At 39.7% G+C, this 25,116-nt stretch overlaps 1 protein-coding gene across 2 annotated transcripts in view; it reads right to left on the bottom strand.

Moving 5' to 3' along the window:
• UNC13C (unc-13 homolog C) overlaps positions 1-25,116 on the bottom strand; it is a 408,349-nt gene that overhangs the window by 5,737 nt on the left and 377,496 nt on the right. For both annotated transcript variants that reach the window (XM_044979553.1, XM_044979552.1), the window contains 2 exons: positions 7,777-7,869; positions 6,084-6,243 (listed from right to left, as the gene is read on the bottom strand). In XM_044979553.1, the coding sequence (XP_044835488.1) occupies positions 6,084-6,243; positions 7,777-7,869 (253 nt within the window). The remainder of the gene's footprint in view (positions 1-6,083; positions 6,244-7,776; positions 7,870-25,116) is intronic.

Raw genomic sequence — 25,116 nt, 5'->3', positions numbered from 1 at the left:
TATTGACTGGTCCCTCAAAGAAACAGGAGGGGTGGGATGGACTAGCTCCCATCTTTGAAAGAAGGGGAGAGGCCGGTATAGATTGTACCGCTATAGACAGTAGGAGAGCATGTCACTAGGCCTCAGATGTCAACATAAAGATCCTAGGGTCTGCTGCTGGAGGAGTGAGGGAGCCCCCTGCTTGCTGAAAGTTGAGGGGATTCCTAGACCAGCCTGGGTCTGATCAAAGTCTTCTATGAGTTTCAACTTTGCACTGAAACTCAGTGTCAGTTAAGCCTGGTTTCAGGTCTCAATTTGAAAGGTTCACAGCAGCCCTAAGATTATGTACTGTTTGATCATAATTTCCAGTTAAGTGGCTGTATATTTTGTTTCCACTGTGTAAAAAACAAAACAAAACAAAACAAAATGGGAGGCGGGGGGAAGGAGGGGCATTTAGCTTGGGAAAGAAATGGCTAAAATGTGATCTACTGCTGTCATCATGATGCTAATTTATTTTTAAGCAGCTTTTCTTTCTGCAGCCTCGATTTGGTTGTCAGGCTTCCATTATGATTTAGCTACTGTGACTGCAGCAGGTACTTTTCCCAGATAATGAAAGAGAAATTGGTAGGCTTGTAATTCTCACTAAATTTATAATAACAATGCATCTCTAGCACCTTTCATCTAAGGAACTCAAGGCGTTTTACAAGCACTCATTAAGTTCCACAAAAGGCCCTTCAGCGTGTTAAGGGTGAAATTCATGCTAATGTAGGGGGCCAAACAAAGCCCTGTGCACCACTTAAGAACTGCATTAAAGAGTGTGCAGCACCTGCAATGGGGTTAATGTCACTCCAAGTGCTGGTGGCTAGTTGCAGTTAAATATAAATATACTTACGTTATGGTTGGGCCAAACCAACTGGAGAAACCTGCCAGTTACGACATTGCACTGGCAAGAACAATAATATGCATTGCTACCATTCCTATAATACTGTCTTGGATGCTTTTACTGCAGGAAAGCATCTCATTAGTATTCACCGTGCAGCACACAGTAATCCCCTTGTAGGATAGACAGAGCTGCAAGGCTCCAGGACTGTATATATGTGGTGCTTTGTTTCATGAAACTCATTGCATATTTTGAGTTATAGCTGCAAGATTTCACTCATTCTGAGGCACATAAAACAAGTATACAGGGCTGGTTATCACTTAGAGGAAGATTTACATGATTTTCCTTTGATTTAAAAATGAAACAGCATGCCAGGGAGTCTAGAAACCTCTTGACTCTAATGATATGCTGCTATGCTGTAATCCAAATAGAACATAGCCTTTAATCACTCAAGAAACCTGTATTATTCTAACAGTCTAGCATTAAAAAAGATTTAGAAAGAAGGCATAGCTTGAAAATGTCTTTCAGCTCCATAAAAAAATAAATAAAATCCAGCTACCCACCTCTGGAATAAGTTATTTGGTAAATAAATTTGTGGCATGAAACAGATTGGGGATTCTTCTTAACATTGATTTCTGCTTTGCCATTATTTTATTATGAATGGTAGCAGCAGAGATATTAACTACAGGTTGAGCTATTCCATGTTGAAGTCAATGAAAAGGCTCAGTTGGACTTCAGAGGGCATTGGATCAGGCCTATGTTAGATTGGTGAATAGTTCGAAGGTTTTGCATGAATAGATTTTTACTACCAAAAAATTATTGTAGATCCTTTCAATTTCTTTCATGCTTAAAGTTAACCTGCTGATTGCTACTGGATGTAGGAGACAGAGATGTGGAAAACGTAGGCCCCTGTACTGCTCAGTATCCTGAACCTGACAGATCCATTTGTTACACTGCTGTTATTAAAGCAAAAGGCTTGTGAAGCATGCGATTAAAAAGTAGCCTAAACTCACATTTTCTAATGTTACTGCCAGTGCTCCCTCTAGCAGTGATGATTTCCTCTTACTCATTATGTAACTAATCTTACAAAGTAAAGACAGATCCAGTGAAGATAGGTACTTGAGGATGGATGGGTGTCTACCAATTTGGAGATTAAGCTATTTATAAAGAATGAAAAACACTAAATATATTGACTATTTGATGCTCATCCAGTCTGGTGCTAATTGTATTTAGTTGTTCCCATCTTACCCAGCTTTAGATCCTTAAGATCGTCCTCCTGCATTACGTGATTCTCAGTGTCTATCTTTGTTTCAACTACTGTGCTTTTAAAAATCAAATTTTAGGAAGATAATTGTTGGCAATTGCCATTAAACATGTTTCAGTCTTCTAAAGGGATGCCTGTACTTCATGTGTCCCCATAACCCTGGAGTTGTAGGAAAAGGGAACATTTATTCTGAATTCATTTCTCTTGTAAACAGACCGCTGCTTTTGTTCACATTTGTCTCTGTGCAAACACATCAAATAAATGAGAAGAATAATTTGTCACAAAGGGACACATTACACATCCCTCTTTCTAAAATGTGGCTTAACCCGTGAGGACACTTGCCAGTTCTAAGATGTTAACCACCATCAGATTGCTAGGCTATTAAGGGCTGCTTAAGTGGGTTATAGCGGTAGGAGCAGGGAAGGTTGCTGCCCTTGGAGTTGGGGTCTAGTAGGGGTTCTTGCTAACAGTGAATTCTGTCTGGCTTTCCTCAGCCTGCCCTCCTAGCTGCTATTTATAAAATGGTCTTTGAGGCCAGGAACCAACACTGCTCAGGCAGTCAGGGCACAGGTATAGTGCCAGACTGCACCAGAACAGCATTCCAGCACTTTTACACCACGTGTTGGAGGTCACATCGCATAGAGCATGCCATTTTGTATAGCAAAATGGTGTCCTCAGAGTGTGACCTTACACATCTGCATGAAGTCACACCAGTGGGAGCACTCCAGTAGTGTACAGCCCACTGAGGACTATGCCACTGAGTTGGGGCAGAGGGAATCACTGACATAGAGCCTCAAGCAGCTTCATGGTCAGATGTAAGGCTGATGATCAGGAGAAGCCAAGAAAGTGAAACTCCCAGTGTGTGGAGGCAGAGTGTGGTCTTTTAGTGCTTGGGAAATGGGCAGGCTCTAAGAGAGGTCTTAATCTAGAAAAAGGAGGATGATGTAGAGAGCAGGTAAAAGGAATTTGGTGTGGGGAATTGCTAAATTTAGATTCCTAAATCAAATATAAAGATTCTTTGGCTGCTGGGGATTAAGTAAAAGTGGTTATTAATAGCAACTGGTTATCATTGTACATCTTCAGACTTTTACAAACATTTAAGGCCCAGATTTATAGAAATGCATGTACAACTGGCATTAGCAATCGAGGTAACTGCACATGCAAATGACCGATTAGCAGGGCTGCCCAGAGGATTCAGGGGGCCTGGAGCAAAGCAATTTCAGGGGCACCTTCCATTAAAAAAAAGTTGCAATACTATAGAATACTGTATTCTCGTGGGGCCGGGGCAAATTACCCCACTTGCCTCCCCACCACCCCAGGTAGCCCTGGGAAAAATAAATATTTAAAAGCCTTCCGCGTCTCAGCACAAACCCAGTTTTGAGAAAACTTCTTTTCAAGTCACCTTTACAAAGCATCACTGCTTCTCAGCATCAGCTAGTGCTAAAAGGCACTAAAACTCATTAAAAGGGTTGGACAAATATTTTCCGTCAAAACTTTTTTTGGATCGAAAACTAGAGGTTTTTTTAAAAGCAGAAAAAATCACAGACTATGTCTGCTTTCCTTCAAAATTTGTTGTGTTTTTTTAATTGAAAAGCTGAAATTAGTCTGCCAAAACCTGAACATGGATTGGGGTTTCAGAAGTGTGTGGGCAAATATTTGCTGCTTGCTGTGTTTGATTGTTTAAAGAAACCATAAAAAAAATCCAGAACTTTTGAAACACCTCAGCTTGTGACTAAACGCCTGAGCCCATCCAGTCAGAGATTTTTCCAGGTTTCTGATACTCTGCTGGCTTCCTTGACTCATATCTGTGTCCATAACTTTAGGTTCATTTAGGTTAGAACATAAGAACGGCCATACAGGGTCAGACCAAAGGTCCATCCAGCCCAGTATCCTGTCTACTGACAGTGGCCAGTGCCAAGTGCCCCAGAGGGAGTGAACCCAACAGGTAATGATCAAGTCATCTCTCTCCTGCCATCCATCTCCACCCTCTGACAAACAGAGGCTAGGGACACCATTCCTTACCTATCCTGGCTAATAGCTATGAATGGACTTAACCTCCATGAATTTATCTGTTTCCTAGAGACTGGCTCCATGGGGTCCCTCACAAACTGGAGACAGTTACTGTGGGTTTGTCTTTAGTATAGCTTATGTACATATTCCATGAACTGAGCATTTAAGCTTGTTCCAGAATCTGAGATGGGCCTATGTTGTGAAACTGAAATGCTCAAAATAGCACAAGCATGTGAATGGACACATGGTGCTAAAATTAAATTAACCCAGGGGTTCTCAAACTGGGGGTCAGGACCCCTCAGGGGGTCACAAGGTTATTACTGGGGGTCGCGAGCTATCAGCCTCCACCTCAAACTCCGCTTTGCCTCCAGCATTTATAACAGTGTTAAATATATAAAAAAGTGTTTTTAATTTATAAGGAGGGGGGTCACAATCAGAGGTTTGCTATGTGAAAGGGGTCACCAGTACAAAAGTTTGAGAGCCACTGAATTAACCCCTCTGGAGCCTCGGGGAATGCAGAGGAGGGGGTCTCCCTTGGTAGGGTTGGGAAGGAGGTAGGTGGTGTAAGATATTGCTCTTCTCATGTGATTCCTCCCCCATGACTCTCTTGGCTCTATCACTGTTAATCTAAAGTGGCTAATTTTAAATGAAGCTACCCTCCCCTGACATGAATCTCCCTCTGGCACTGAAATTAAATGTAGACTATAATTTGGCATTTGAGAAGTGAAAGGGATGGTAGCCCTAAGGCAAAAGATAACAGCTTGGCTCTTTGTGTTAAATAGCTGTCTGCAAGCTTCAAACTGCTGAATGAGCTTTAGGGTAGGGAAGGCTGTGCCTCCCCAAACAGCCCCCTATCTGACCCCCACCCACTTCCTGTCCCCCTCAGAATCCCTGACCCATCCTGCACCTTGTTCCAAGACCCCCCCAACCACCCCCCTGGAACCCCACCCCCCACAAATCCCCCCTGCTCCCTGTCCCCTGACTGCCCCAACCCCTATCCACCACCTCTGCCGAGTCCTGACAGACCCCCGGAATACCCACGATCCAACCTCCCATTCCCCGTCCCCTGACCACCTCCCCTGAACCTCTGCCCCCTCCCTGTCCCCGGGACTCCCTGCCCCTTATCCAACCCCCCTGGTCCCCTTACCATACCGCTTACCGCCGCCTCCCCCCTCTCCCAGAGCCTCAGCACACCACGTCCAGGAGCGGTCCTGGACAATGCTGCAGTGGCGTGGCTCCATGTGACCTGAGCTCCCGCCACTCGGCCTAGAGCCCCGCCCCCTTACCACACAGCTCTGAGCGGGAGGAGCTCAGGCCCCGTCCCCTTACCACACGGCTCTGAGCGGGAGGAGCTCAGGCCCCGTCCCCTTACCACACGGCTCTGAGCAGGAGGAGCTCAGGCCCCGCCTGAGCCCCATCGCTTTAGCTCTGACCAGGGCTGCTCCTGGATGCGGCGCGCTGAGGCGCCAGGGGATGGGGGAAGGCAGAGGCTGGGGGGGGGAGCCTCCGACATTCTTGTGGGGGCCCCTGCAGGGCCTGAGGCAAATTGCCCCACTTCCCCCCCCCCCCGGGCGGCCCTGCCGATTAAGTATCTAACTTCTCATCTGTGTGTGCAAATGCATGTGCATTTCTAACTAATAATCCCCACAATTCCCAGAATGTTCTTAATTCCAAGTACACGTGTCTTCCATGTTTCAGAAACTGGAATTTCAAAAAGGAGTGTTACAGGCCCAAAACACAAAGATTAAAATTCATCCCTGCATAAGACAAGGCTATACGTTCGAACAAGCTATATACTGAAAGAACCTTAGTTTTGAAATCGTGTCTATACTTATGGTCTGTGAAATATACAGTCTTAGACTGTAGCATTTTCAGTTCTCACAGCTTTAGCTGCAAAATTAATTGTAACAATTTATAGAAAATGGACAGCTAAAAGGAAAAAAGACTTACAACTGGAATGTTTCATTGTATTTTGGTGACCAGGTGTTGCTCTTTGTCTTGGTTCCATGTTTTCTCTTCTTGTCACTCAGGTTAGGACCCAATATGCAGACTTCCACAAACGGCCGGAACATAGCTGTTGTTTGCCAGTTTAGGTTATTAATTGCTACAACTAAAGAGAATAAGAGGAATTAGATAAGCATTTAGAATCCCAATGCAAAATATTAGTAAATATTCTTGCTTAAATACGTCGTAAGGCTTAGTGTAGCCAATGAGAGGTCACAGAAGGACGACCTGAGATCTTCCTGGTAGATAACCTACACTCTACAAACCAGCAATAGCTTTGTTTGCTCCCCACTGAATTAGGAGTATGAATAATATCAGTTACAATTCCGTCAATCTGCAATTTCACAAATAATTTACATTCTCACCTGGTTTGGTCTGCCAGATTCACTGTAGCTTAAAAAAAATAAGCAGATATGAATCTAAACATAACTGGTTTTCTGTGGACTTTAGCTTCACCAATACAATGTTGGACAGTATTTATTACAAGTTGGATAGTTTAAGTCTTGGTGCAATTATTCAACATCTAACTCTGCCGCAGCATTTTAAAAACTAAATTACATGCCTGAAGTATAAGAGGTGTTATCTGGAACATACCAACTTATGTGTTGGTTGGGTGGAACTGTTTAATGAATTTCAACTGTGTAGCACGCTAGCAAGTACACACTGAAGCCATGCTGCATACTGACCTCTGCAGACACAACTCCCAATGTCATCAATAGGGGCAGAGTATGGCCTTGAGAACTTGCTATTATTTTTGTCGGGAAAGAAGTACATTAATACCTACGATTTGCTGTTTTGTGATTAGAACTTTTTACTTCAGGTTTCTTTTCTAGAGTCTAAGACTGGAAGAGCTCACTGTGATGGAGGGGAGGGATAGCTCAGTGGTTTGAGCATTGGCCTGCTAAACCCAGGGCTGTGAATTCAATCCTTGAGGGGGTCACTTAGGGATCTGGGGCAAAAATTGGTTCTGCTAGTGAAGGCAGGGGGCTGGACTCAATGACCTTTCAAGGTCCCTTCCAGTTCTAGGAGATTGGTATATCTCCAATTATTAATATTATTATGAGCTAGTCTGACCTCCAGCATAACACAGGTCATAGAACTTTCTCGAAATGATTCCTGTTTGAACTAGAGTATGCCCTTAAGAAAAACATCCAATCTTGATTTTAAAATTGTCATTGATGGAGAATCCGCCACAACCCTTGGTAAATTGTCCCAGTGGTTAATTACCCTCACTGTTAGACAAATTCAGGATGGAAGTATGCTGTCCATTTTTATCTTCAACTTCCAGCCATTGGATCTCGTTAGACTTTTGTAAGAGCCCATCATCCAATATTTGTTCCCATTATCAAATATTTGTTCCCTATGTAGGTACTTATAAACTGTGATCAACTCAATTCTTAACCTTCTCTTTGTTAAGCTAAATAAATCGAGCTCCTTGAATCTGATCACCATAAGGTACGTTTTCCAGTCTTTTAATCATTCTCATGGCTCTTCTCTGAACCCTCTCCAATTTATTGACATCCTTCTTGAACTGTGGACACAAGACTAGGAAACAGTATTCCAGTAGCGGTTGCATCAGTGCCAAATATGGAGGTAAAATAACCTCCCTACTACTTGAAAGTCCCTATTTGAAACTTACCTTTTACAGTGACTCTATGTTCTCCAGTTCCAGGATGTGTAAAGACATCCACCTGTACAGAGATCTCACCTACTGCATTACTGGTAGAATGACCTGCAGAAGTAAACAGTAGTTTAATACTGCTGACTCCTCAACAGCTCAGGGGAAAATAGACAGTACCAGTATGTTACAACAAGATGCAGGTGAACAAATAACTTTATATTAATGTAAGATGAATAGTATGTTTTCATATTTTCTTTTCTTAACCATCTGGAATATATTCAATGTCTGGATAAGGTGAGGTGATAGCTTTATAAGTGATTTTACAACAGTTGCATCTTGTGACCACAAACATCTGCTTCCTGTGTGTATTCTCAGTAGGACTGGGAGAACCTGTCATTAGGAACCTTAAATTCAGCCTGCGATTGAAAAAGTTGGTGCCAACATGAAACTTGGTTGTTTTGCTGAGTTCTGTATGTATACACACATCCAGGTTTTCTTGCATGTATATATTTGCAAAACTGCTCCTGTATTATTTAAGGAGTGCTAGAAAAGTGCATCTTAATATGAAGTCAAATAAAGACAAATGTCTTTGTTTGTGTGCTGGACTGTAACAATACAATCTGCATAGGAAGGTGCACTGTACAGTTGCGCTGTCCCAGGATTACACAAGGGAATGAATTGTGATTTAGGTAGTCACAATGTGATCCTTAGTTAACCCCAGGCAACCATTTAGTACACACAGATTTGGTGAGGTTAAGGGTGCAGAGTCAAGACTCCATCCACTCCTTACTTGACCACCCCAGCTCTGTCCAACCATTCCCCTTCCACTTGCGTGAGCACGGAAGCAACGGGACCCCAGAAAAGCTGCTCTCCCATTGCCTGCAAGCCGCAAATACAAGTAACCCATGCAAGGTTTAAGGGGTTTAAGGGATACTCCTGCTCGGGAGCATTGGGCAAGTCACAATCTTGCCCTAAATTAAATCCCAACCAATGTGTTTGCCCTGTTTTTCCTTTCCCATACCCTAAAGTGCTTTTCTAGACTTCATCATCTCAGTGGCTTCCTTGAAATGTGATTCTACAGTGATGCTTATTGGTCAGGTTGGAATAATTCATCGTTACATTCTCTTCACTGGCTCAGCATTGCAAGGACAATTAAATACCCTTATCCCATGGGTTACTGCATCAAAGAACAAGCTTCTTTTCTGACCTATTAAGATGTGGGAACTCACCACTCAATTTACTTGATCGGAAACTTTGAGAACAGAACACTCTATGGGCCACAATGCTGTCAAGAGTTCACTTGTTAAAAATCATAATCAGAAACCACAGATTTTAATTAAAAAAAACCCCACAAATTGTTTCAATGTCTTAAGCAGTAGAGACATAGCTGCCACTTCTGAATCTCAGGGTGCTCAGACAAATGTTGCTTCTAGATATAGTCCAATATCAACCAGATGGTGTAGACCATTTATGACATGTGTAAATAGGCAATTTGTTACACAGCGGGTTTTAGTAACAAGAAGTTTAGCTTCAGTGGCAGCCATTAGACTTCGCAGTGCAGTTTGATAATTCCACAGAGAAATTTTTACTATCTTAAGTCCCTAATTAAACTACTGACTCATCCAGTTCACAATAAATGAAAAGTAAATAATGCAAGTTACTTCATCTTTCATCAATTAGTATTAATAAACGGGTTAAAGTAGTAATAAAATAGTTCAAGAACAAGTGAATATCTAAACTCAAAAAAGTGACTAGCCAGTTTCAACAGCTTCTACCACTACTGAGTTTCTCTGACTATCCTATAAAACCAACCTTTAGCAATAAGAAAGGAAACTGTTATATGCTAGAAGTGATGTATTTCAATCCGATTTTTCCTTCTGAGGGAAACAAAGTGTTCTCTAACCCATTCATCACTGTCCAGCCTTTATTTGTTAGCAATGACACTCAGTTTCTGCTTCCTGGAATAACAATTTTCAACTGAACACAAAATTGTATGCAAAATATTCTGTCAAGAAAAATAATGCATTTAAAACACAGCTGTCACGACCACTACTCTTGCAGGACCAGATTCTGCCTGTTTACCTGTTTTGAGTAGTACATGTGTATTCCTCTTGATTTCGGTGGGGCTACTTAAAGACCTTGTCTTAGTTATGAAAAAAGGTGTGTTCTTAACTCAGGTGTGCTTAGGCTTTAACTTGACCTGCTAACTTGTGTGGAAACTAAAAACTGCCGCATCTTGACTAGGATTTCACCTCAAGCAGGCTAACTTGTTAGCTAACTTGCGTTAAGAACATACCTATTTTTCTGTAGTGAAGACAAGGGCACAGAGTAAAGAACTATTCAAAAGGCAGAATGTGACTAAGCATTACTATTGTCTAGTTAGTGAAGTTCTTCAGGTCAGAAGAGCTCTGTGAAGCTCAAAAGCTTGTCTCTTCCACCAACAGAAGTAGGTCCAATGTCCAATTAAAGACATTACCGTACCCACCCGTGGCTCTCACATTTGCAGAAATCAGGAATGTTTGGTGAACAAGTCTCCAAAAAAAAAAAAAAAAAAAAAGATGGGGGGAAGGGGAGGCTCCATTAGCAACAGATATTATTTGCAATGAAACATTTCAAGTCTCTGCTAGACCTGATCCAGGTTTTTACCTCATATAAGAGACAATGCATGTGACCCTAGATCAAATTGGGACAAAATCTTGTCTCAGTTACAGCAGTGAAACCCTGCACTAGCTCCATTGAATTTAACTCCAGCGAAGTTCTTCATAATTACTTCAGCTAACCTGAGGGCAAAATGTAGCTTACAGTTTCTTACCGCTGTCAACCTAAGCAACATATTCCTATCATACTAGAGTACTTTTCCCTACAGAGTTTCATTTGCCCCATTTGTGGCCGTTAATATAGTGGAGCCCTTTAAAGGGTGCTGCAAGTTTTGTGTATGCCTAGCACATTACCTATAATATGGTGTGCTGTAGGCATAAGAGAAATCTCATACTATATTTTAAAACATCAAATCATGAAGATTTTTAAACCGAAAACCACTGCAATTAGCACAGCTGCTTTAAGCACAACAAACAGGAGATTCCATGCTACAATTCATTTTAGACAGCATAAGCTGACTTAATACAAAATGTCGAAATGAAGGTATTTATTTATTTTTCCAGTCTCCAGCACTCTTTCTCGTTGAACTGCTGAACAAGTTGGATAGAGATCTTAAGAACATTTAGCATTTGCAAATGTCAACTATCGTAGCTCTCCAAGAAATATCACAGTTCAGACTAAAGTCTCTGATCTGTGTGTGTGTTTCCTTTCTTACTGCCACCCTCTGAGAGGTCACAATTCAGGAACAGCCTCCACAGTACGACACTTTTAGCAATTCAGATTAGTCTAGAGGAAGGTGCTTTTACCCTAAGCCATATAATAGATCAGTTCTCCTGACAGCAAATAGCCCTGCAGAGCATGATAGCACTTTCCCTTCTTTAACACTGCAATTCATCTCATCAAAAGCCCTATAAACATACTAATGGACTTCATACTGAAAAGCCTTATCTACCAGTGGAATCTACCCACACCCCAGAGCTCTGATTTTACATTTTATTTATTGAGATGCAATCAGAACATTAAAAAGCAGTGCTGTTAAAAATGCAGTCACTCTATTGTAAAGCAACAAAAAATTCTCCACAAAACTGGAAAGGGAGAAGGAAAAACTTATGCCCAGTCACAGATGCCAGACTGCTTCATGCACTTGTCCCTTCTCAAAAGCCTGGGTAGAGATCTGCATGTTGGTGCATGCTCTACCTGTCAGCAGATATGAGGGCCACTTATGGAGAATACCGTGCCAAGATCTTCCTCTTTTTTTTTAGTAAGGAATCTCCTGCTTTAGGAGTGTCTGCTGATTATATGTAGACTATTGCATCCATTATAGGTCAAAACTATGTGTTGCATTCCACTCTGAACCCAAAAGGCAGCCAGTGGAGATCTCAGAACAGTGCTGTCATGTGTTCACAATGAGAAACTCTACTTAACAAACAGGCCATCTCATTCTACTCCACTTTGAGTTTGAGTTGAATTGGAGCACACATTGCAATAATCTAATCTTGAGGGGACAGAGGCATAGACCATAGTAATTAGGCCTGCATCTGAAAGAAACAGTTGCAACCTCTTGTCTACATGCAGATTAAAAACTAGGATTTCTGGTTGTTACTGATATATGACCATCTATCAATGACTTGTAGGAATGATGGCTGCACAACAGTCTTTTATAGAGGTTGGCAAGGTGAGTCTCTATAAGGGAGTCTCCATCAACAATGGACCCAATTCTTCCCTGCTGTCTTTCGCCAGTCAGGAAGGACACATGTCCAAAGTGCCATGGGAAGGAGGGAAATGCAATGCAGAATTCCCAGCATCTGTAGTGCTTCAGTGAATGTCACTGGCATAAACTCCACCAGAGGAGACTTAGCACATGTACCCTCTAGAAATCACTCTGCATCCATAGAAGCAGAGACTTAAGTCCATATTTCCTTGATTTTTTTTCTGCAAAGTAGAAATTTCAATACAATGGGAGGGACCCGTACCAGCCACTACTGGAAAGCAGCCTGGTTTAACTAGATTGTCCACTACTCAAAACAATATGGCTGGGTGATTGACACTTATTCAGTACTATGAAGGAGGCAAATAAATCTTCTCTGTCTCTTGCATAGCTATGGTATAAGCTTTTCAATAATCTTTAAGATGGAATGGATCAGATTTTGAACGCTCCTTCATCCACCAGCACTCTAGTCATCTTTCCTCTCATTTCAGTTGTGACAGGTCTTTTACAAATCAAGGACACCCGTCTTGTCAAATCCAGGGGATAGGATATCTAAGGGCACTTCATTGATAGCTGGATATAAAAGATCATTGCCAGTCCTATAAAAACCTTGATAAGTTGGGGGAACAAGTATTCATCTTCAGAGGCTTCCAGAATGGGTTCCATTAGGCTCTGGAAGTGGACGCTCAAAACAGATGCCATATTCCAATCTTATATCATAGGAGCTAATGGTGTAACATGGCTAGTTGTCCCACCTCCAGTCACAATCCAAACACTGGATCAAGAAAGTGGCTAGCTGAGTTGAGCCAGCAACAGTTTGGATTAGCCCCATAATCATCTTGGTGGCCATGGAATTCTGAGGTGTTTCAAAAGTCCTCACCAGCTCTGTCTAGATGCTTGTTGCAAAGTAAAACAGAATTATACATCTGTTAAGTGTAAAAGTCGCTTAAGTCACTTTAGTAAGTGCAGACACGTGTGTTAGTGCATTTGTATGGAAAATGGTTCATTGTCCCACCTGAGTTACTTAATGCTGAAAAGCTTAGGTTTGTCACCTCAGGGGAGGTTTGGAAGCTAACTGCTAGGGCTGGATGGAAAAACGTTTAGACCAGCAGAAATAAAAGGGACTCAGAGAAAATGAGGTAGCATAAATAACACCTGAATGTCAGACAATTTCATATATTAGAAAATAACTTTTTTCCTTTTCAAAATGGATTATTTCAGTTATGGTAGGATTATGCTGTCTATAGCAGCTTCTCACTTATCTTCATCTACCTCCTTTTAAAATGTCCCTGATTATTTCCCCCTTTAGAATTATATATTTTATATATGTATGTCACAATGGAATTCAATATTAGAAGAAAATGGAATTTCACTAATCTCCTGTATTTTTATTTTTGCACATGATAAATATACATGTTGTCTTGGCTCCCTAGGGGAATACTTTCTGCGCGAAGGCAACTGGGGGAGACTGAACCACAAGGCGCAATTCCAGCTGAACATAAGGAGCAAGTTATACAGTATAGTTACCCTGAGAACTGATGGACCAAGCAAGAGGACACATCCCTGACTGATCAGCACTACTGTGCACAATTCTCTTTTATGTGATAAATAGACACATAGTTTGAACTGTCTGGCTCTCTTTGAAAATATTCCAGACTGTGCAAGACAATAATAAGAGCAACGAGGACAGGTCAGACTGTATATCTCCCACCCATAGAGAGCACTTTGACACAAGTAAATTGACACAGTGGGTTGTTACCATCATAATCTAGAAGCTGTGAAACAGGAGCAGCACGTATAACATGGTGCAATATATTTATTTTTAAGAAGTCCTTTTAATACATAATTTCACTGGAGAGGCTGTCATAGATTAAAAGGAAGGGTTATTAAAGACATTTAGAGAGGACATTACTCAATGGCGCAGAGAGGCGGTTGATCATTTGAAATAGCAGAGGTGGCACATTTCAGAGAGCCGTTCCCTTTGTGCTCTGGAAGCCTTGCCAGGCAATCTGAGAAATGGGAACAGTAGAATATTTGGCAATATTATTAAAATCCAAAAAATGGTGTCACTGAAAGCTGGCAATGTCATGGTACAGAAAGTTGGAACCCAAACAAGTTTAAAAACAAAAACACCTTCTCTAGTTCTGAGCATGTGACTTTCAAGTAATTTGGCTTTAATTGTTTGATTTTTTTAAGATCGTGTTTCAACTGCAATCTACTTGCAGAAGAGTTGTGCGCTACTTCTCAGTCTCAGACATTGGCAAGTATAATAGATATATGCCCCCTTTTGACACTCTTTGCAGTAATGTATAAGTATATTCTATGCCACTCTAATGGACTACAATGGACTACAGGTCCAGTACGTAGAGTAATGATAGGTCTCAAATATTGCCAGGCAGATGCATGTTAAAATTTTCATTTATATGTTTATTTATTTTTAATGACATTGCATTTTTATGGAGGTGTATAATTACAGTTTGCAGCAAAAATTTCCAGATACACAATGGTTACCCTTTAAAACTTGCCAATTTCTATAAACATCTAGGACTCATATTTCTAAAACTCCATGTAGAAAAAATCTCAGTCATCAGTTTCATATACACAACACCCAATCCATGCATGTAAACTGGTATTGTGTATGTATGAAGAGGCATGGACGTGCAAATTGCTAGGGTTTCCAATCATGTCATTTCACACACCTGAGTCTGAGAAATTCCGGCCTAAATAATATTCCCTATTTGAGCATAAATATGGGAAAATTCAGTTCATGCTGCAATTCCTTATGTAATCATATCTATTTGTCTAAGGCAAAACTCGCAAGCTTTTGAGGGTGATCACAGTATTGCACAATTTATTTATAACAAATTTTTTTACCCTGGAATACATTTTTCAAGACCGATATTGTAGTGGTCAACCTTAGACTGTTGTATCTAAAAAGCAACATAGCAGTATACAGCAATTTTCAGCTACTAATAAAACTCCCCAAACTTCATGGCAGTCAGTGGTGGTGCTTCCTTTTACACCAAGAGAATGCGTCCTGGTCCTCAGCAGTTCAGGGCTTCTGCTCAAAAAGGCATGCCTCTTTTACTAGCTCTATGCCTGGGGCACAGTGTTTCAATACGGTCACGTAACCAGTTGTTAAGACATCACTTCTCATTATGGAATGCAAACTGTGACTACCCTACATTTTGGTGGCCAGTCCTCCCCTTTGAAACTGCTTCGAGCTCATTAGTGGTCATCATATTCTATTGCTGGTAATTCCAAGGAGAAATTCTTAAACCTACATCTCTAGCACCTTGAAGAATGAAAAAGAGTAATAAAGCTTGAAACTGAAAGAGACCGAGGACACTGGTTCCCTTTGAATTGCATAGGAGTCTGACATTTTGGGCTGGGGGGGTGGGAATAATGGAACATTTTTATTGTTCTTCTAGTGGAGACTTATCTTTGTCATTTCCTCTACAGTAATTACAGCCTCAATTAACAGCAGCTGTGATCATCTTAACTTTTGTTTTCTTTTAACTTTTTCATTTTTTACTATTGCTGAATCCCAGAAAAAGGTGATGGGTTAATGATTTGTGTAGATTCTAATCTACATTATTGGTGTGTCTAGACACCACTCTAACCATGTAGATGTGCTGCAACGGCAGACCTACTCTTATAGCTATGCTTTTACAAGGGCAATGATAGACTCTATTCCTGTTTTCCCCGTTGTCCCTGGGAACCTTGCCACTTTTTCACAAACCTGCACTGCATTGGCAAGATATGCAGGACATGTTTGGAAGATCGTGACCTATTGTTAAAAACAAATCATAGCAAGTGCCTAGAATGGGACAAAATTTGCCTGGACCATAACCCAAGTTGGAGAATGGCCACTGAGCTGTAGGGATATAATTATGTCCTATATAGAGATTGGTGCAGCACCCTTAAGGAGCACAGAAAGGTCAGAGAGCTCATTAATATGCACAATGCCAAATACAAAGGCAGAACTGCCAAAGCTTAAAGGTATTACGTTGCTCCAGAAGACATTTATAGGATTTCAACAGGGGCTTTTTTTTTTTTTTTTTTGTCTACTGTGATCTTCAAGACTAAACATGCCCAGTTTTTTTACTCTTTCCTCATAGGTCAGGTTTTCTCAACCTTTTATCACTTTTGTTGGTCTCTTCTGGATTCTCTCCAATTTGTCCACACTTTCCTAAAGTGTGGTGCCCAGAGTTGGACACAATACTTCAGCTGAGGCCTAACCAGAGTGGGACGTTTACCTCCAGTACCTTACATTTGACACACCTGTTAGTACACTCCAGAATATTGGCCTTTTTCACAATTGCATCACATTGTTGACTCATATTCAATTTGTGATCCACTACAATCCCCCAGAGCCTTTTAAGCAGTACTACCAACTAAACAGTTATTCCCCATTTTGCGGTTGTGCAGTTAACTTTTCTTTCCTAAGTGTAGTACTTTGCACTTGGCTTTATTGAATTTCATCTTTTTTATTTCAGACCAATTCATCAAGGTAATTTTGAAATATAATCCTGTCCTCCAAAGTACTTGCAAGCCCTCCCAGCTTGATGTCATCTGCAAATTTTATAAGCACACGCTCCACTACATTATCCAAGTCTCTAGTGAAAATATTGAATAGTAGTGCATCTCCAGGCATGACCCCTGCAAGACTCCACTAGACATATTCTCCCAGTTTGACAGCGAACCATTAATAACTATTCTTTGAGTATGGCCTTTCATCCAGTTGTATAAAAAACTATAGCTGTACAGTTATTTCATTAGATCACTTTTCCCTAGCTTGCTTATGAGACTGTCCTGGGGGATTGTATTAATAATTTGTTCCAGTATCTTTCCCGGTATTGAAGTTAGGCTGACCATGTGTCCTTTTTGTTACCATTTTTAAAGATAGGTACTGTGTCTTCTCTTCTCCAATCCTCTGGGACTCACTCCTCCTCCATAGGTTCCCAATGATAATTGCTAATAGTTCTGATATTGCTTCAGCTAGTTCCATAAGTACCCTCAGATTAATTTTATCAGGCCCTGCAGAGTTGAATACATCTAACTTATCTGAACTAGTTCTCTGAGTTTGTTAAAGGCTGCTTTTTTGAAGTCTATAGTCCTTATTCTGCTACTCTCACTCCCTTCCTTTTCTTAGAAGCATGTAAAAACTTATTACTTGCATGCACATGCAGATTCTCATATTTGCATATACTAAAGCTCTTTCCTAGCTATTTTGTAGACAAAGTGTAGCTGCACAAATAAATAGACAAGACAAGGACACTGTGATATTGGGAAGGGTACAGCCTTCAAAACTGTAATCATGCATTTTCAAATAGAGCTGAAATCTCCTTTACATACAGTTTTAGCTGCCAAGACCTAACTTAACTATTGTTTCCGCCCTGAAACATTTTATGACATCTCTCTGTCTGTCTAATCAATAGGTTTTTTTCTAAATTGCCTATGAATGTATTATCTAAGCCTAATTTCTAATGCCTAAAGAATATAGGGAGCTTTTGCTTTTGCCTTTGTACCATCAATGCATACAAGGAAAATACAAAACCTTGACTTCTGGTTTGGCAATTGAAAAACTTTTCTGATCACCTCTAATGATGTCATTTCCTATTTATAAAGCAGAGTTGGATTTATGTAAGCAACTGATGTTATAGTATATTCCTTCTCATTAGGCAAACATTTTCCAGTTCTAGACACTTTATCATCTTGTTTTTAGATGCTCCCTTCTCCTTTGTCTGGCATATTGAAAGCTGTTGGTAATCATTTCATGTGGAACAACATTGCTCTGCAGCCACTTAAGCACAAAGTAGGTCCTGCACTGAGAGTTTTATGATACTGGATGAATATTGATCCTTTAGTTAGTTAATGGCACAAACCCTCAAGAAAGCCCCCAACTCACAAACTAGAAATATTTTGCGATCCAGCAACCATGTTTGTTATGTCCTATGCATCTTACAATAAATGAAGTATGTGCAGTACTTTCTTCTCTGTCCTAATACCAATCGATACAGTATATCCAAATATATTTTAGTTGTAAAACCTTAGGAAAGATTCCATAGATATGCTTGTTGATAAAGAGTCATTCTGGATGTTATACTGGGATTTTTAGTTTAGCAATATAATTACTAATAAGAGATTAGAGCAATTTGCAATGCTATGGGTGTTCAAGACACTTTTTTTTCACACTGGTGATCAAAGCTAAGAATCTGCATTCATATGAAATGTAGATGATATATTTTAAAAACTACTTTTAAACATATACATAAAATATGTATAATGTTTGAAAATAAATTATTATTAATTTATTATTATTCTATTTGTATTTTGGTAGTATCTAGGAGCCGCGGTCAGGGACTAGGCCTCTATTGTACTAACACAGAACAAAAAGAAAATGTTTAAGAAATTAAAAAAATATTAATAAGATTCTTAGGTTCAGTCTTGCTCATACTCATCAGAGTATGTTATTTTGCTGTATATGGAATAGTATAGCATGGAAAAGCTCCATATTGATGCTAGACATTTTTGAAATACAAAAAAGCTCAACTACATTTTACTGTGGTATTTATCTCTGTCATTGTATCTGGTGTATTCTGTTTTCATGGGACTAAATATGCTCTGTTTACCAATTTAAATCAAGAAAAACTCCACTGATTTTTTTAATGGAGTTTTTCTGGATTTATGCTGCTGTTAACTCAGGGCAGAGTTCTCTGAGTGGGGAAGAGTGGAAATACTGTTATCAGTTTGACAGTGTTTACATTTTAATAGCATCCACTGTAATGTAATTACTGATTATTATGGAAAGAGTCAGAAGGAAATGTGAAAAATTGTTATAGAGTTAGTACACTAGATCAATCACAAGCTAGCTTTTAAACTGATCTAACCAAAAGTAACAAGTAAACAGGGGCGGCTCCAGGCACCAGCACGCCAAGCACGAGCTTGGGGCAGCAAGCCACGGGGGGCGCTCTGCCGGTTGCCGTGAGGGCGGCAGGCAGGTTGCCTTCGGCAGCATGCCTGCAGAGGGTCCGCTGGTCCCGCGGCTTTGGCAGACCTCCCGTAGGCTGCCGCTGAATCTGTGGGACTGGGGACCTCCCGCAGGCAAGCCACCAAAGGCAGCCTGCCTGCCATGCTTGGGGCGGCAAAATACCTAGAGCCGCCCCTGCAAGTAAAGTGTAACTTTGTTCCACGAGAAGGTGATTGCTGGGAGGAAATTGGTATGAATCTTTTTGAGGAACCATTTCTGAGAAACATCTACTGAGACTGATCCCACAGATCAAATCTCTGATGCACAGACACAGTCAGTATTCGCAACCTACAAAAATAGAAGCTGTTCTACTTTAGTTGTTTTCAACCTGATCCTGCTCCCCTATTGAAGGTAAAAACAACTTGGCCTTTGACTTCAAAGGCTTTATCTTGACTAGGAAAAGTGCTAGAGTTTAGATTAACTTTAGCTATAACATGCTAGTCAAACTTGAACCTAAACTCTCTATCTTTTTTCTAGTATAGGTGCAGGGTAAAACCTTCTAGCTGAGGGGTTCTCAAACCAGGGGTCAGTTATTACATGGGAGGTTGCAAGCTGTCAGCCTCCACTCCAAACCTCGCTTTGCCTCCAGCATTTATAATGGCATTAAATATATTAAACCTAAACTTGCACACTTTTGGTGTTAAATATCTTAAACTTAAACCAGCGTAAACTTGCCCACCTTTCCTACTCAAGGCAAAAGAAAAGGGAACAAAATTGGGACCTCTGTGACTACATGGGGTCTTAATTTCCATGGACTTGCACTTTGGTAAAGGGATTGCAATATACTATAGGATTCTGATTTGGCAGTGTTTACACCCTATTTGCACAAATGGAAATGGCTACACAAGATGCAAGGCTGTGGTTACTCTGGCCATAAAATCTGTATTTCTAAACGACAGTCAAGATTTTTCAAATGTTCGGTTTTTTTCTAGATGAATTTACACTGCTAAAGAATGCTAAAATCAGCCTGCTTCAACCTGTTTGCCGGCAGTATTACAGCTGCTAACAGCTTTGAACTCTAATAGATGGTTGACTAAAGAGGAAGAGGCTTGTGTTCCAGAGGAATTATATTCCTATATGCTACTGTATGGAAATGTAAAGTAACAAACATCAGGTTAAGTGCTGAATTTGAGCTTGGCACAAAAAGTAAAACTAACTTTCATTATCAGCTTATAATTACGTGTCTGTAAAATTCCAGTGTGTTGCTTACTACCAGTGAAAGTGACTTTACATGTCTCAAACAATTAATTACCAGAATTCAATTCAATTTTTTTTTGCAAAAGAGAATATTGCTCAACTAGTTTTAAATGTGTGAGTTAAAATAAACAGCTTAAATGCTTGTAAGTTTTCTGCTTGAAATAAAATCCCAGTGTTTGTATTGCCGAGTGGCCAAAAAAAGGCACCTTTGCCCTTATCAGCACATAAACATAGGCTGGATATTTTCCTACATATTTTAAAGCAGAAATGACAACTCCAAAAGCATTCAACTTCCAAGCAGGTAGAAAAAGGGTCATGGCTGGGACAGTAACGGTAGCATGGTCAAACAAAAGAACTTCCCTGTCCCCTTGTATGAAACAGAAAAAAATATTAAAGCTAGTGTTCAGGATGAGTGTGGCATGTAAATTGTGTGCACATTTTGATCCTGTCCACTAGTTACAGTATGATATTGCAGCCAGGATTCTTGGCTTATCATTCACTTACACTGCTGGACTTGCAGACTTATCAATATGCCTATTGAACCAAAGAACTGAACTTACACTATCTACCACTTTTTTAGTGGTAAAATTGTAAAACACATAAAATTGGCCATTGTTTAAAAATACAGCTGGTTTATGCACATCATTCAGTCATTTAATTATTGCTTAAGCACTTGTCTGTTGGGAAAACAAATCTGGTATGCTGAAAAGCCTTGAAGTAGAAAATCCATCATAAATTTATGGTACAGTTTAATAACTTTATCTATCTTGATTCTAGTAATTTACTTTTAAAGTGCCTGTACTCAATTACATTTTTTCCTTGATTGTTATTTCAAATAAATCACAAAACAGATTAGCCTTTAAATAGTTATTACATTAAAAACCTATTAAAATGTTAAGGTTGGCTCACATTAAGTTACGTACTCAAAGTTAGGAACTGCTAGAATTAAAGTTTCATTGCACAATCTAGACTCTGTTAATGGTATACAGAAGGGGGCAAAATTAAGGCCCCGATTCAGGAAATCACCACTATTCAACACTGATACAATAGGCATCAATGAACTGGAAAAAATAAATCTTTCTGATGTAGGTATTATTAAATGTAGGCAAAATGTAAATGGAACAAAATTCTGCCTTCAGTTCCTTAAACATCATTCCAGACTAATTATGGCAAATTGGCAGAATTTCCCCTTAAACTATTGGGTCCTAAAAAACATACCTGATTATTATTCGTTTTTAGTTTTGTGATAATTTTTTTCTCTGATGTTACAAAGTGCATATTAAGTGGGCCGTGCTCTGACCTTAGACAAGCAGATATTGCTCCTGCTGAAGTCAACAGGATCTGTCCCTAGGGGTAATTAGCGTGAGCCAAATGCCCCTTGCCATTTTTACCCAAGATTTCCCAGCACCATGACACAATAAAAATGATATTTAGAACTGTAGGCAGAACAACTAAGTTGGAACTTTCTAAAAAAACCCTGGCTTTCAACCAGATTTTGGACTGGTGATTTTATTTTTCTGATAGTGTTATAGCAGTACAGCCCCTGTATCAATGTTGTTTTATACAGATGTAAAGGCAACTTCTACTGCTCTAGCTTATTTCCCATCCTGTCAAGGAATAAGCTGTACCTCTAGAAACACTTTCATACTGGTGGATCTGCATCCGTGCTGTGGACTGTACCACGGTCACTTAGCTAGTATAGTTACAGCAGGATAACGTGTGCATGTAGGTAAGAGCTAAGCCTTTTAAAATGAAGAAACAGGGAAGAAAAGATATGTATGGTCTGGCTGTATGCAATTGTTTTTTTAATTAAAATGACATTTAAACTGATTGTACCTATGAAACAACAGCTTGTACAGCTTTGAGAGCCCTTCATTTTACTATTTATCTAAATGGCAAACGAGCACATGGTGCCAGCCTTCTTTGCCCTTGTCTCACTCATTTTGACTGCAAGGTTTCTAGAGGAAACTGTAGACGTGCTGCGCTGTAACTAGAGATGGGGGGAAAAATGCTGGCTGCAGTGTCTATAGCTCCTTCTCTCTAATGTGTTGAGTTAATCTAACAATGAAATGTCAAACCCCATTACCAAGTCTGCACCTTTATTTCTCCCAGTAGAAGGAGGATTTCACTGCTGTCTGACCCGCTCATTGTAAACAGTGACAGCATCTGACTAACAAACATGTAGTTTGAATATAAACCAACATTAAAGCAAAAAAAAAAGAAGAGAAGACTAAGGGCAAAATACTCCTTCATCTGGCCATGGGAAGAAGAACATCACTCAACATAGATGACGAATTTTCCCTACAGTGCCCCTCTCCATCCATGGAATTTCTGCAGCACCTGAGGATCTTGGCTCAAAAGCTTTACTCTCCTGTGTCAGGGAAGGAGAGAGGGACACGCTTTGGAGACACTCTGGAGATCTGCTGCAAGGAGAGGTCTAGAAGTCTGAAGCTGGAAAAGGGGTTGACTAGGCATTGGTGTCAAGGATTAAGAGTTGAACAGAGGGAAGTGAGATCCAGAATTTAAACAAGGTCTGAAACTTAAATTATCATGGCAAGAGAGGACTTCCAATCTCTAATTTGTACAGTCAACTTCCCTCAACCTTAATCTTTGCTCTCTTCAGTTAAGCTTTGGCTCAGGCTCATAAGTTACTTTGCAAATTGTAGTTTAACAATTTGAAGACCAGGACTCGTTTGCTGAAGAAATTTGCAAATAATTTCAAATAAAGACCAAATGAGTGAATTTTATAAACTGTTTGCAGACAACAGCCAAGAGAAAACAGACAAAATGTAAGGTTCTGTTACTGAGACATCCACCAACATTAGATAGGAAGCAGAGTTATGCTTAAGCTGCTTTGAACCTGAGTTGCTTCTCATCTCTATCAATATTTAGAATTCACAGGCAGCTCAGGTTTCTCATTGAACATCTTAAAAGAATTGGTGCGTACAGTAAAATGATGTTAAGTTTAAGATTTTTTATAAAATCTGTGTATATTTTGCAAATATGAGTAATTTTATAGGTCTTTACATCTCTATATACTTGAAATTTAATCCTGAAAAATCTATTCTGCATTCTTTCTGTGTGTTTAGACAATTTGTAACTTTTAGTATGAAAAAGTTTGCAGAGGTTGATCTGCTCAATTCAAAATGATTTTGCAAAAGATTGGACACAATCAATTGCTTTTTAATGTGTTTGTTTTTTTTACTGTATTTGGAACCTACACTGTCACTTTAAGTAAGAATGACCAAAGTAATAAAAATTACTAAACGGGTACTTCTCAAATTATATAAGGGAAAACTAGATTTTATCAACAAGAGTGAGCTTAAAAAAGACAAATCAATTTCAGTAAAAACAATTGATGTTATCACTAAATTTACAAGTAGCTGCTCATTCATTCATTAGTAAAGAAAAAATATAGAGCATAAAATATAAAACCGGAGGTTGATATTTAAAAAAGTAGAACCCTATGGCTCATACAATTTGTGTGTGCATTTGTCTTCATTTGCACATGCATTACCCTAATTGGTTAGTTATCTAATTATTTCTGAACGCAAATTCCTGATTTGCATAAACATTCATTATAACTGCCAATAGCACAGCCACAGTTGGGAGAGACCAGGAATGAGAATAAATGAGTCCTTGCTTTCATAAGGAACATCAACAGTAAAACATTAGGAGATTATTTCCCTAGCCCTTATCCCCTGGTGGTACTTATGCTAACAAAAGTGTGCAACTACAGTCACACTAATGTGTGCACAGCAATGCACACAGACCTCAAGCTTCTGTTAATGAAAATCAGGCCCTTCAGGTTTGTGGCTTGAAAATGGTAAATGATCTTTATTTTATAACTACAACCTGTGTAATTTTCTCTCTTATGCACATTTTCATTATAACTTAGGGAAAAGCAAAGTGTATGTTAGAATTAGTAATTACTCATCTTCTGCCTAAATCTATATTGTATTATCTTATGAGAGGGAAAAATATTTTCCTTATACATTAGAGTTTTAAGCATTTTTCCGATGCATGAATTATTAATGAAGACCCTTAATGTAATGGAGTAGCTGCTCAGAAAATTATTCCTTACAATGAATCTTGAGTGCAAGTTGCAAAATTCATGTTGCGTGCCAGGTATTTAAATTGAAAGTAACAAATTGTACTTCAAAAGTAAAAGTAATTACTTTCCAGGTTAATGTTCAATTAAAACTGTTCTCACCCTCATGAGATGGAGCAAGATAATAATTATAGATCAGCAAATTGTATTTCCACTCAAAGACAGTAAGTGATGGACAGAGCCATTTTTAAAAGGCCCCCTCACATTTGGTGAAATCTAGCACTGATTTTCAGTATGCAGAAGTAACGCTGTAGTATGGAATTTTAATGTATGTTTTGTAGCTTTCAGAACAATGGATTGTCAATTCCTAATAGGTGATAGCAGCCTTTGAAAGCAGCAGGAACTCATGTGGAGCCCTTTCATTGTTTGAAAATGTCCTCTCGAATACTTGTTACTCGTCACTGGATAGAACCATACCTTAAACATAGAAGGACTGAGTCTCATTTACACTCCGGTCCCTTTATACTCCTGTAGCAATGTAACCTAGCTCATAAACTCTTACACTGATCTCTGCTTTAATTTGACTGCCAATATTAGAGGTTTGACATGGTAATATGGAGATGTTTAAAAATGCTCTGACGTGATTTTAGCTTGTCATGGTTAGAAATCAACACAAGGGAAAGAAAAAATGCCTTTCACTCTGAAAGCCACCCAGCTATTACAGATGGATGTGGCAGAAAAACCTACATAAAAATGGGGAACCATGTGTAA

Source organism: Mauremys mutica, chromosome 11, assembly GCF_020497125.1.
Source record: "Mauremys mutica isolate MM-2020 ecotype Southern chromosome 11, ASM2049712v1, whole genome shotgun sequence".
Classification (NCBI taxonomy): Eukaryota; Metazoa; Chordata; order Testudines; family Geoemydidae; genus Mauremys; species Mauremys mutica.
This window is presented reverse-complemented; position numbering and strand designations above follow the sequence as displayed.